The sequence below is a fragment of the Eulemur rufifrons genome, chromosome 30 (genome assembly GCF_041146395.1).
Source record: "Eulemur rufifrons isolate Redbay chromosome 30, OSU_ERuf_1, whole genome shotgun sequence".
NCBI classification, from domain to species: Eukaryota; Metazoa; Chordata; class Mammalia; order Primates; family Lemuridae; genus Eulemur; species Eulemur rufifrons.
This window is the reverse complement of record NC_091012.1, coordinates 136,258,118-136,272,894: the sequence shown is the minus strand read 5'-3', so window position 1 is coordinate 136,272,894 and position 14,777 is coordinate 136,258,118. Positions and strand designations below refer to the sequence as shown.

Sequence of the window (14,777 nt, the reverse complement as noted above, 5' to 3'; positions counted from 1 at the left end):
TAAAACTACTCAATTGTAGCACTAAAGCTGCCGTAGACAATACAGAAAGGAATGGACATGGCTGGGTTTCAATAAAACTTTATTTACAGAAATAGGCAATGGGCTGGATTCAGCCCATGGGCTGTAGTTTGCCCACTCCTATCTTAAGTGAAGACCTTTTACTCTTCAGAGCTTCCCATTTGTAAACCTTTTGTAAATACCTCCTAATCATCAGATTTATAAATAATCTCAAGGGCTTGATTTTAAATGATCTAAAAAGCCTGATTGGCTAAAAAATACTCAGTATTTAATTTCAATTAATACTTATTTGCTTTTATTTTGCCCATGGGTAAACCAAGAAAAAAACCTCAAAAATGAAAGCTGCTGTTCATATTTTAAGGATGGGACATTCCTTATAATTATCAAGTTTATTTTGGGTCATGATCCCAACAGAGATAATAGTGCAGTCTTCAAATCTTTCAAAGGTGCCAGAATATTTCAGAAACTGCAGTGACAAAAGTTTTGTTCAACATGCCAACACCTTGTGCAATAGTGGTTGCTGCTCCAACAAAGATATATAAATAATGTGTAAATGTGACCAGTAGAGACAAGCCCTTGGATAGAAAACCATATTGTCTAAGAACATAAAGGAAGCCATTTGTGAATACCAAGGCACAAAGCACATAGCTTAAAGAATCAGGCACCTGCTTGGCACCAGCATGGAATCATACAGTGGCAGCAGACACTTGAGCACTTTATGTTGTAAAAGCCCTGGAGTGCTAGAGAGAGAGCACCCAAGAAGAAAATTACAAAAGAACCTACAGGAAAATGTCTCCGTCATTCTTGGCTTTTACCAGAGTAGGTAGATGAGGCAGATTCTATCTATAAGGGTCACCAAAGGTAACTTAGATCATATCCACTGCTCTATCTTTTAATATAATTGATGCATTTGTGTTTTCCCTATCTACTGACTAGGAACTCCTTCAGGATATGAACTACTTTTGACATGGTCTTGAATCCTATATTGCAGCTAGAACTTAAAGCCCCACACATCTATGTCCTCCAGGCTGTATGTCCAGCTTGGTATTATGAGTGAGAGAGAGAACAGTGAAGCAGTGTAGGTAGCCCTCTGGGTGTTACTCTCACAGTTTGGCTCCAGATAGGGAAAGCACTAGATGCTCAGGGTATAGTTCTAGCCTTAGGTTTGTTTCCACAGCCCTATGGAAACAGAATGCCCCATCCACCTTACCAAGGCCCTTAGAGCCACAGCAAAGAACAACTAAAAGTTTTTCCATACTGATATTTCTGTTGTTTTCTTCTTGATTGCCCGTTCTTCATCCCATCTATCTTCCAAAATTGTGTTATTGACCTGTGGCTCATTACCTATTAATGAATCAAGAAAATTTAGTGGATTATGAAAAGCATATTTAAGAAAAGGAAATGGAATCAACCAGAAGAGGACAGAAGACAATAAAATAGAGAATATAAAAGTGTATCTATAAATAAAGATAAACTGTTTGGTTCATGTGTTTCCTGGGCTGTGATGTAAAATGCATTTCTCACTACAGACTGTGGACAAAATGTTTGCAACCTGCTGTTCTAAGACAAACTTAAGTCTATGGTGCATCCTCAGAACAGGCTGCAAACAAAGTGGATTTCTTCTTCTATGTGCAATGGTATTATAAGTGGCTTTGATAGAGAGATCAGTAGGCAACAATGGGCCTTGGGAGTTTTATTTTATTTTATTTCCAACAAAAGAGTAGTTTCTGTGGTTAAGATTACTCCAGTGATTTTAGGTGTGGTGGGAAGAATGGGGAAGAAACTCCCAATTAAGGAAGGTAGATAGGGGTCTATGGCTATAATTAAGATGAGATATGATGATGGAGTCACCTAAGGTTGAGGGCAAATGCAGGACAAAGTGATGTGATGATGATAATGATGATGATGGTGATGGATAACTTTTATGGAGAGCATATACGATGTCAGGAGATGTTTTAAGCTCATTAGGGTTTTTACTTCATTTAAAGCTCATATTAACCCTATGAGACTATCAATCAAAGTCAGAAACTGAGCATGGGGTGAAGCAGTAGGGAAGTGTTGAGGTTGCTTCAAAATCATTACTGGCGATACTAGGGAAAATGAGAGAAAGGTAATTGATGGTCTTTAGAGAGATAGATAAGAGTGAAAGAAGGAGCTTAATTTTAAGGAAGAACATGCATGCATGCACTCATTCACTTCTCAAACATTTGCTGAGGGGGACTGGTGTACTGGGCAGTATACCTGGTGTCCCAGATTCAAAGACAAATAAGACATAGCCCTACATGACAGGAAATCACAATCCTCTGTAAGAGGATCACAGAAAAAGTGATCGTGGACACATGAAAGGTACAATTAGCTCTACAGTTCACACAAGACCTCTGTTGAGGGCCTCTAAGTCCACTGGTCTCATCATTCCTTGTTCATCCCTATTTGGTAGTGTTTGCTTCCTATGGACATTTCTACCTACAGTGGAGTGTATGGATTCTACTCCAGGTTCCAACTTCATTTTTACTTACACAAAAGGCTTTGATGGACAGTCCTAGCCCATCACCTCTTCAACTGGGCATTGCCAGCAAGGATAACATAAAAATAGGACAGTTACATTTTCTGTCTAAGGTTGTTATATAAACACCCAAGTTCAATTTCCTTGCCCACCAGGTTACTCTTATTATCTAAATCAGCATTTAAATCACAAACCGAAGACAGCTGCAGTGTTGGCATACCAAGAGTATAATTTTCTTTATTTCATTGAGTTGTTTACTTGGGTTTTACATTGCCTAAGGGCCAATGGTTAGGGATCACTTTATAAAGAAGCCATATAATTGAGCAATTTTGAGGCATTGGGGTGCTCTTTTATGAGAATATTGTCTATATTTTCTTAAACCATCAGCTATTCCTCATTCCATGATACTGTTTTCAAAATATATAAACAAGCTTTTCTCATTTGGGATATCAGAAATTAAATGAAGCAAGAGGGAAAAACAGCTCTAAAGAAAACATGAATATGCATTTCTCTCCTATGGGACCATTCAACTTTAAATCTTTGTTTACAGTATAATGAGGTTAAGCCATATTTCCTACACTAACCTGATGTACTGAATGTGGCAGAAATAAGTTTCTTTCATTTTAACTTAGGTGAGGCATCAGCAAATTTTTCCTGTAAAGGGCCAGATATTAAACTTTGAGATGCTGTGTCACAGCTACTCAGCTCTGATGTGGAGTGAAAGCCTCCATAGATGATATGTAAACATGCATGGTTGTGTTTCCATAAGACTTTATTTACAAAAAACAAATGGTAAGCAGGGTTTGGCCCATGGGCCAGTTGCTCAGCCCTGTCTTTGACCATTTGTATTAAAATGTTACCAACATAATGTCAATTGGTCCTAACACACTACCTGATATATATATATATATATATATATGTACTCTTTTGATGTGTTTTGAATAAGTGAAACGCTACTATACACCACTAGGTTTTGTTTCATTTCTTGACCATTTTCTGCATTTGTTTCTTGATTCTTTTACTACGGATTGGCTATTCATAGAATAGATAGTCTGATCCAAAAGCCTATGCCAAGAGTAGCCATTTGAACAGTCAGAAATAGTCCATGGTTTCCTCTATGGGGTAATCTCAGGCTCACAGGAAAAACTACTGATTCCTGATTTCTTCCACTAAAGATTTCTCTAGGTCCTCTATAGCACCTTCAAAAAAGTCTCTTTATGAAATATCTTAAGTTTAGAAGCGGTAAAAAATTAAGCTCATCAGCTATCTTATAAGGTTTATGTAAATCTTATTAGTTATTCAGTGTCTGCATCTCCTGGCTAAGTGAATATAGAGGAAGGAGGAGCCACGAGATGCAAGGAGCCTGAGTCCCTGAGTAACTGCATGGAGTAAAGTTTGCCCTCCCCACCCGCATGGCCAACCTGCATTGGATGGTGTTTGAGTAAGAAAGAAACCTTTTTAGTGTTAAAGCCCTGAGTGTTTAGCCTACGCCAACTAATACAAATATGTATCTGTGAGATATATTCTTAGTAGAGTTGTTGGGCCATTTAAAACTCAGATAGATGTTGCCAAATTGCCTTGCACATTGTTACAACAATTTATACTCCTACCAACAGTATAGGAGAGTGCCTGTTTTCCCATAAAGTGTATTATCCAATTTTTGGAGCCATGCCAATAGGAGAGAAAAAAATAATCTCCTTAGTGTTTAGCTTGCATTTTTTAATGAATGTGATGGTAAGCATCTTTTCAAATATTCATACACCGTTTGTATTTCTTTTCCTGTAAGCTGCCTGTAATTTATCTGTATTTTAGGTTGCTTTTCTTTTTATAATTTGTAACAAAGCTTTATATAGTAGAGAAGTTAGCCTTTAGTTTGTCAAATGTGCTATAAATTTTTATTTATTTGTCACACAGACGATTCTATGTGCTTTTATGTAGTGAAATTTGTCCTCTTTCTTTTTGTTTTCTGGGTAGCCCTTACCCATATAAAAATGTAAACATCCAAATACATTTTCTTCTGGCACATTTATAGTGTCATTTTTTATCTTTAAGTTTTTCTCCCATATCAATTTATTTTGATGTAAGGAGCAAGGTCAAAATCCATTTTTTTCTTACCAACATTTGTCTCACTGTTTTAAATATAATGATAATCCTTCCTTTATCCCCTAACAAGAACTACCATATTTATCATGTAATAAATTCTCATACATATTTTAGTTCACTGTTGAACTCTTATTGTCTCCCATTGATCTGCCTATCTCTTGTGAAGCAGTATAATACTATTTTAATTGCTTTACTTTTATATCATATTTTAATAAATGGACAGGGATACTCTCCATTAGACTTCTTGATCGGATTTCCCCTGACTACCTTCACATAATTATTCACCCAGATGATGTTTAAATTAATTTCATGAAATTACCAAAAAAAATTCTGTTGGTACTTTTTTTTAGAATCATATTCAACTTATAGATAATTAATGACATAATTGACATCTTTATATTATTGATTCTTATATCTTTTATACTTATTTCTAACTTTCTGTCTCATTCAATTTAGACCCCATGGTCTGGGATTATAATCATTCCCTTGGATACTGTATTAGTTTTCTACTGCTGCTGTAATAAATGACCACAAACTTACTGACTTAACTCAAATTTATCATATTACAGTTCTGGAGGTTAGGAGTCTGAAATGAGTCTCACTGGGCTAAAATCAAGGTGTCAGCAGGGCTCTGTTCCTTTCTGGAGGCCCTAGGGGAGAATTTGTTCCTTTGACTTTTCCAGATTCTAGAGGCCTCCTGAATTCCTTGGCTCATGGCCCCTTCCTTCATCTTCAAAGCCAGTAACTTTGTATCTCTCTGACCATACTTCCATCATTACACCTCTCCCTGATTACAGCTGGAAAAGTTTCTGCATTTTTAAGTACCCACATGATTAGCTTGGGCCCACCCAGACAATCCAGGAAAATCCCCTATCTTAGGGACCTTAATTGATCACATTTGCAAAGTTCATTTTGGTATATGAGGCAACATAGTCACAGGTTCCAGAGATGAGGATGTGGTCACCTCTGGGGGTCCATTATTTTGCCTACCACAGATATACTATCAACTGCCATGTCCCTCTTTACCTTCCTTGAATTCAACTAGAAAATCCAAATCCTAAAGAGGAGATTTGGATTAAGCAGGGCTAGGGAATTGAAAGTACAAAATGGTGTGTTTTACTTTAATCGTGTTTAGCTGCCAGGATGTTTATTTTGCATTTTAAATTCCCAGCTACTAACCTCAAATAGACTTTTTGGGCTACCCTGCAATCCTTCAACATTGTTGGTCCCCTAGCTCCCTTCTCTTCCATTCCTCCCCTCTTTCCTCAAAACTCTGGGACCTTTCCCCTATCTTCACTCCTAGTGGATGAAATTGCTTCCTATTTTGCTGGAAGCGGAGAAGCAATCTGTAGTAAAATTCTACATGCTCTCCCTCCATCTTCTAACTGATTTGCATCTGTGTACATATAACCGATGCCCACCTATTATTCTAGCTTGAGAGAAGCTCAAACTCTCTGCTTGTACTCTGGATCCCAGACCTGTGGTCCACTTTAGAAATCACTCCAGTAATTTCCTAATCCCCTCACTAAACCTCAATTCTTCCTCCCTATGGTGACCCCCAGCAACTGATGACTATGTTATAATATCATTTATCCGAGCCCAGAAAGCACCAGTCTCACCGAAGGAATGGGTTCTCCAAATAGGTACCCATAAATAAATCTCTATGATCATCCTAAAGTGGCAAAGAATAGAAATGTGAGCTTGAATATGTTTCCATTTTCATTATACCCACTATCTTAGTAGGCTTAATATCATTTCTTCAGGTTTAGGTCCTGGCTGCTATATTTATTTTCCCGCAAAAATTATTCATGTAGTTTATCTGATCCTGTTTAAACCTCCTCTTGAAGGTTTGCATGGGACCAAGTGGCCACACTCAGACCAAAGCACTGTCATAGCACTCGCCACTGGCCACACATCCCAAAGATCTCAGCAAATATTCAATGTCTGTAATATTATGCTCAATAGCTTCAGAACCCTTGAGCAATGTCTGTTTTTTTCCCACACAGCCACACAATTCCTTTTCTCCTCCATAAGTGAGAACATTTTCTGTAAATCATTAGTTCCAATTTTGATAAAAAAAAATCAAAACAACAGCTGTAGCTCAGCAATGTCTTCAAACATTTTGATAACATGAACCTTTCCCTGGATATGTTGGGAACCACACAGTCTCAAAAATAAGCAATAGAGACAGAGCCTCTAGCAGACAAGTTTTATAGAATTGTCCGTTTGGTAAATGTTATTTATTTAGTGGACTCTTTAAAAAGCAAGGACAAAGAGAAATATCAAATTAACTAGATTTAAAAACAAAGCCACAAGGAATATCTGTTCTCTGATATCTGATAAGCATTCAATCCAGGTTTCAAAAACTTTTCATAGTCATCATTCCCTTAGCTACAAATACTGTTGTTTGCCAACAACATGTCTATTTTTTTTTTTTAAGGAATGAAAATGTTTGTGCTCATTAAAGGCAGACAAGACTCTTGGGCCCCATGTGGGCCACCATGAGAGTTACGCTAGAGGGGAGGGCAGGCCTCATCTCCACCCTACAGCCAAACCAAGACCTGGTGAGGGCCTGTCCTAAGGAAAGGAACCACATGGCCTGACAGTCACAATACTCATTTTTCACAATTGCCCAAGTGATTTTCTGCTTACATGAGCTAAGGGTCTCTATGTGTGACATTAATGTGAAAAAATATAATAGAAGTGGGGATTTCCTCTTGGGAGGAACTGGCTGTGGTTGTGGGAGCGAGCAGAGTGTGACAAGAAAGCCAGAGGAGCAAGGCACACGTCAGTGAGATGTGCGTGTCCCACCAGCCCCCTGGCCTCACCTACCTCTCCCTTCTGAATGCTGTCATGACCTTCTACGGAGGCTCAGATTCCAGCTTAAAGAGAAGACATGGCCCTGAGACTTATCATCCAAAGAAAAATTCTGTGGTTGGTGTTTTTGTGCTACTGTTTCTAGTCAAAGAACTGAGCCTCCTATTGCAGAGAATTGCCGAAGCTTGCGTGTGTGGGGAGTTATGAGATGAATTCTCAAATCCTCGTCTTTAGGATAACCCTGAACCAGCGCTCTTTCCATTAGCCGTAGTTGAGCCAAGAAGATAGCATCACTGGCACTGTAGGTGACAGGAGGTGAGTATGTGTCTGTGTGTATGATAAAGTTGCTCTGCTTCGGCACTTGGACACCAGGAGCCTGATGTTTCTTGGTGAGGGGGCCGTCCCATGCACCATAGGGTGTGTAGCAGCACGCCTGGCCTCTACCCACTAGATGCCAGGAGCATTCGTCCCCCAAGCTGTGACAACTGAAAGTGTAGCCACACATTGCCAGATGTCCCATGAGGATGGGGAGCAAAATTATCCCTAGTTGAGAACTATATATCTATGTGTTTATGTGTATATGTATATATGCACACGTGTCTCTATGTGTGTGTGTGTGTATATATATGTATTGTATATATGTATATATGAGCTCTTTTATAAATAAATATTCAGGAAGCATCCCCTCAACTTCCCCTCAAAAGAAAACAATGTAGAAGAGAAGTTCTGCAGATCTTCTAGCTTCCAGAAGCTTATCCCGCTTCTGCTTTCCTTTAAAGTTTCAGGCATACTGGCCATTGTTGCTTTTTATGGCAGATTTACTCTATTTGTATAACATCACAGTTTTTCATCCTGCCTCAAATTAGCTTTCTGCTACACACTAATACAAATTATAAAGTGCCATTAAAGACTAGCAGTCCTCAACTCTTTTGGCACCAGGGACAAGTTTCATGGAAGACAATTTTTCTATGGATGGGGGGGCGGGGATAGGGGGTGGAGCTCAGGTGGTGATGCACGGCCCAATTCCTAACAGGCCACGGACTGGTACTGGGCAGCGGCCCAGAGGTTGGGGACTGTAGTTACAGACGACAGTATAATAATCAGAGACAGACTTTTATGGATTAAATGAATTCAGGTACATGCTTCTCATCTTTACTGGAAGCAGGATCTCTGTAAAAACATCAGCCTATCAGCTGTGCACTGGCTCCAGAGCAACATAGAGCAGACCAGCTGAAAATCTGGATACAAATGAGGTGACTTAGGAAAAATCCCTGATTCTGAGTTTACATAAGGTCAAATGACAAGTTTTATAGATCGTTAAGGCTTCTTTTCAAATGGTTATTTTGTAAACAAATTGAGATAGACACAGCTTTCCTTTTGACCCTTTAAGTTGAACTTTCTGAAAGTTCTTTTTAATTTGTTGTTCTAAAGCCAGGTAGACTGTTGAGATATACGAGATATACGTGGCTCTCCTTTTTAATGCCCCAAGTTGACCTCCCTTTAAATAAACATATTAGTTGACATGCAAATTGTCCTGCTTGAACATGTCTTTCAAAAGGGACACTAATGCTAGCCAACTACCAAGAAGCTGTAGTTTCCTTCCTGTGTGACTGTGAGGTGTAAGAAGAGTCCAGAGCTTGTAGCTCTGGCAGAGCCCATGTTTGACTTGCAGCATTCCTCGGCAGACAGGCAGACAGGGACTTACCTTTGGGAATGGTGATCTGACAGCTCAGGTCACAGTCCTGCTGCAACTGATAAAAAGCCACTTCCTGCAGCCGAGCCCTCTCCAGCTCAGAGAGGCTCTGGATGGGGACTGACCTCAGCCGCACACTGCGGCCCGACATGCTGTTCCAGGTGAAGTCACCCTGCAGGCCAAGGGAAAAACATCAAGAGTTACACAGGTCACCTACCTCTCACAAACATCCTCTTTCTCAGTCAGTAATAGAGCCAAGCAAACTTCACCTTTGTGTTCCAAACTTGGCTCTCAATTCCCCAGATCAGATCCTCTCTTAGTTTACCGTGGATTTTCTCAGTCAGTCGAAAAAGTCAGAATCTCGAGTATCTGCTGGGTCATGTGATTTTACCTCATGACGCATACATAGGCCAAAGAAAACCACGTGGAAAGAAACTGCAAGGGTCCTACTTCCTCCGTTTTATGGGAACACATGGGAACTTTTTATTTTTGTATCTCAGTAACAGGAAAAATGTGATGCTAATTGCCATCGTGCACACTAGATATGCAGGGTGGATGTGTATTGAGAGCCTATCATGTGCCAGTGACTGTCAAGGGCTTTTTTTTTTTTTAATGACAAATAATAATTGTACATATTTATGTGGTCCATAGTGATTTTCCATATATATAATGTATGGCGATCAGATTGAGGTAATTAGGATATCCATCATCTCAAACATTTATCATTTCTTTGTGTTGGGAACATTCACTATCCTCCTAGCTATTTGAGACTATATCATATATTATTGTGAACTATAGTCAAGGGCTTTTTAGTTAATCCTTCCAACAACCTTATGCGGTGGTTAACATTTTTGACCTATCTTATGTAGTATTTAATAATATAATATTATATAATAATAGAATATGATTATAATATATGATAATATATTATAACATATAATAGAGCCTATACTTATGATATATTATTATAATATATGCTTATGATACATTATATTAATATCATAGTAATGTATACATAAATGCAATAATATAATATAGATGGTGAAACTGAGGCTTGGGGAGGTTAAGTAATTTTCACCAAATCATAAAGCTTATAAGATTTGGAACCAGGACTCAAGCTAAGAATGTAGTGCTTTAAACTCTATGCTAAAATTGTAATCACTGAGTTTCTATTTATAGCACTTTCATGAGCTATTTTGAACACAATATGTACAGAGATATGATCAATAAGTACCATGTGTACAGTATTTATATATATTTGATGCTAAAATACTCCATATCAAAGAGTCAAATTAAAGAGTCCCACAATCCTAGGAGTGCATTCATGTGCACTCAGGCACACCCCACTGGGAGAATGGCTCCACCCTCAATGCCGACAGTGAGGAAGTGATGGCCTAAGAAACAGTACTTCCCAGTCCTCTGAAACCCAGTGTCTCCTTACTAAAGACGACTTCCTATGGGTCACAGATACTAGCCACGGTGCAACAGATTTGAAGAGACAGCTATTGTTACCACAACGATCAAGAAAAAATAGTTCCAGAGTTGAGGGAGAAGAGGTGCTGGCCCACACAGGTGCTGCCAGGGACTCACTGTAATGAGTGGAACACTTATGGAATCCTGTTAAGACTTCACTGTCTTAAAGAAGTCACTTACCTTAAAGAAGGGAGACAGAAAAAATGGCTCCAGCAACTATTAAGATACTTTGTTCCACACTTGTGGCAAATTCTTGCCTAGAGTGTTCATTCTAAATAGTGAATGGTGCTACATTAATTCTTTGATATGATCTCCTCTTTATCTGGGATTTCATTCATTCATTTAACAAATGGAAAGACTATACACTGGTAGGGGCAGAATGAGCAAGGTCAGTATAAGGTATTGTGTTAAATAATGACAACTGCTAGGGAGGAAAAAAGAGCAGGGAGGGGGAAGTTGAGGAGAGAGATTTGCAGTTTTGGACAAAGTGGCCGGGAAAAACCTCACAGAGAAGGCAGCATTTGAGTGAGAGCTAAAGGAAGGGAAGGCTTTTGGTTTATCTTGACACATATGAATTTATGCCTCGAGGAGCCCGGGAGGAGTTCAGGGAAGATGCTGCAGAAAGGGATGTGGGGAGAGGAGCAAGCGGGCAAACCTAGTTAAAGTCAGTAGGCCGCAGTCACACTTGGTGAACTGAAGACAATCCTCCCAGGGCCAGTCTATTTGGAATTTTTTTTCTTTTTCTGGTATAACTAGACTAAGCACAAGTTTAAACTGTTAGGAATTGGGAACTTGGGCCTTGAGTGTACACCTCACACACACCCTCTAAGCTTAGGGTACCACAAGGCACACTATCGGTAAATTGCTTTTTCTTTTGTAACTTTTAGATATGAGGCTTAGGTACCGAAGGGAGCTAATGACTAAAGGGAATGCTTATACACTGTTCGTGGGTATGTAAATTGGTACAACCTCCATGGAAATCAGTGTGGAGATTCCTCAAAGAACTAAAAGTAGACCTACCATTCGATCTAGCAATCCCACTACTAGGTATCTACCCAAAGGAAAAGAAGTCATTTTATAAAAAAAGACGCCTGCACTCACATATTCATTGCAGTACAATTCACAATTGCAAAGATCCATATGTGAACCAACCTAAGTGCCCACCAATGGATGAGTGGATAAAGGAAATGCGGTATATAAATACCATGGAGTACTACTCAGTCATCAAAAAGAAGGAATTAATGTCTTTTGCAGCAACTTGGATGGAACTAGAGAACATCATTTTAAAGTGAAGAAAACCAGGAAGAAAAAACCAAATACAAAATGTTCTCACTTATAAGTGGAAGCTAAGCAATGGGTGTGCATGGTCCTACAGAGTGACTTAATGGACACTGGAGATTCAGAAGGAGAGTGGAAGGGAGGTGTGGGGTGAAAAATTACCTGTTGGGCACAATGTACAGTATTTAGATGACAGGTATATTAAAAGCCTAGACTCCTCCACAATGCAATTCATTAGTGTAACAAAAACACACTTGGACCCCCTAAATCTGTTTGAATTTAAAAAATAGAATTACATACCTATTCTTTAAAAGCATTTAAAAATTTGAACATCAATGGTCTTAATTATCTATAGCAGGGGCTTGACAACCTTTTTCTGTAAAGGGCCAGATGGTAAATATTTCAGGCTTCATAAGCCATGTGATTTCTGTCACAACTACTCAATAGTGCCTTTGTGGCATGACAGTATGCACAGATAATTTATAGACAAATGAGTGTGGCCATATTCCAATAAAATTTTATTTACAAAAACAGGTGGCAGGCTGGGTTTGGCTGGTGGGCTGTAATTTGCCAACCTGTGAACTATAGCTTATGACTGAAATAAACCAATTTCTTGAAGAAACATTTTGTTCTTATTTCCTATGTCTTCCTGGTTAATTAATTCAAACAATATTTAATGAGCACCTATTTCATGCAAAGCACTGAAGTAGGCTTGGGATTTTTAAGATGACAACACGGTCCTTGTTCTCAAAGAGTACAAAGCCTGGGGGGCAAGACTTTGCCATTTATCTGGGGGATCAAGGAAGGCTTTATAGAGAAAGTAGTGTTTCGGTAGAGACTTGCAAGTTGAGTAAGAGGGGTAAGGGTTTGCCGAGGAGAAATGCAACTTTAGAGAAAACAGTGGGTGCCAAGGCAAATCAGTTTGAGAGAACAGGCTTGTTCGGGAAATTACAAGGCTGGAAGGAGGGAAACAGCAGGAGGTGAAGCCAAGCAGAAGTCAGGGCCAGATCCTGCAGGGCCTTCTCTGTTGGCAATGCAAAGTAGATTAGATTTTCTCCATAGGTGAGGGCTAGTCATTCAGGAACCGTGAGTAAGAGAGGAACCAAAGCAGATTGGCATATGGGGAAGATGACTGGAAACACATTTGTTAAGGAATTGAAAGAGAGAGCAAGTCAAAGATGCAGAGAAGTGAAAAGACTTTGGGCTAGGTAGGATGCTGATTCCAATTTGAACAGACGTGGGAGACAGCACTACATAGATGCCTGGGGACAAACCAAATGCAATGGGGGACAGAGGAGTAATCTAGGATGCTTCTCAGGTTTCTAGCTTGAGAAACTGGGCAGATAGTAACAGTAATCTCCAAGATGGGGAACAGCAGAAGGGGAGAAGGAAGATGTTTGAGTTTTTTGACATGGTGAAAATATTTTATCTTGAAAAAATAGAATTAAAACACATTCCTAAGTCTGGCAAAACAGAACCTGGCCAGTTTATATTTTTTCTTGAGCCTTCATTTTGTTCTCCCAATCAAAACAGTCCAACACAATCAAGTAATATATGTTTTTTTTTTAAACTGTTCACAAATGACTACATTTAGCATAATAAAAAGTGAAGTGTGATGCTTTAAGTTTCTTTCAGTCCATTATATATTGCAGCCCATGATTTTTAGCTTTTTAGATATTTAAATTTCTTTGGTGTATTTGGGATTATTAGCCAAAAGAGAGAACCTCTGGGGTTATTTTGGTATGGCAGTCCGAGTTAAGACAACATTCATATTTTCTAATGTTCCCTGACTGATTCTCCCATGCAGCCAGGGTTGAGAACCACTGAGCTCAAGGGCTTGATATGATGCAGGTTTGAGTCTACACCCCTATCATTCACTTTGATTGTAATAAGTGTGCTCTGTAGTAAGTCTAGAAAATTCAAGTGCTCCATCATCAAAGAAAGATGCAGATCTACCACAGAACAAAGCTATTTCTATGACAGTCATAATAGTGAAGATGTTACTTTTTGAAACAAAACTTGAGCTTACAAGACACCCAGGAGGATGCATGATGCTACTTTCTTTTATTAAACCAATGGTATGATGCCATAACCCTTATTTTTTTTCACTCAACAACAAAAAAAATTGATTCGAACGTGACTCTCTTAGAAGCTAAATCCCATACTCTTAGCCACTTCAGTATCCAAGCTTGAGAGATGCCCCTCAGCCTGCATTTTGTTCTGCAGAGGCAAAGAGAAGTACAACATGGAGTTATTAGAAGGTGTGATTGACTGAATAATATCTCCCCCAAAGATGTCCACACCCAAATCCCAGAAACCTGTGAATATGTTATTTTCCATGGTAAAAGAGACTTTGCAGATGTGATTAAATTCAGGTTCTTGAGATGGGGAAATTAGCCTGCATTGTGCAGGTGGGCCCAATGTCATCATAAGGGTCCTAGCAAGAGTGAGGCACACGTGTGGCTGAGTCAGAGAGGGAGATGAGATGATGGAAGCAGAGGTGGGGAGAGAGGGAGATTTAAAAGTGCCAGCCTGCTGGCTTTAATATGGAGACAGGAGCCATGGACCAAGAACTGCAGGCAGCTTCTAGTAGCAGGAAAAGACAAGGAACAAATTTTCTCCTAGTGTGTCCAGAAGGAATGTGGCCTTTGATTTTAATCCAGTGAGGCATATATCAGACATCTGACCTCCAGAACTGTAAAGTATTCAATTTGTGTTGTTCTAAGCGTGTGGTGATTTGTTACAGCAGTAACAGGAAACTAATCCAGGAGTAGGAGGGAGCATTAGAAATGGAGATTGCTGGGGTGAAGGGGCCTGAGTTCAGATGAGGGCATGCTCCCAGACATTTCAAAAAGTAGATCTTGACTTCCCATCAAATTCTTATCTCCCTTC

At 39.3% G+C, this 14,777-nt stretch overlaps 1 protein-coding gene across 1 annotated transcript in view; it reads right to left on the bottom strand.

Moving 5' to 3' along the window:
• The window catches only part of ARHGAP6 (Rho GTPase activating protein 6), a 476,144-nt gene that overhangs the window by 72,351 nt on the left and 389,016 nt on the right, over window positions 1–14,777 (bottom strand). Inside the window, exon 2 of the mRNA XM_069463487.1 lies at window positions 9,147–9,306. Within this exon, the coding sequence (XP_069319588.1) occupies window positions 9,147–9,306 (160 nt within the window). The remainder of the gene's footprint in view (window positions 1–9,146; window positions 9,307–14,777) is intronic.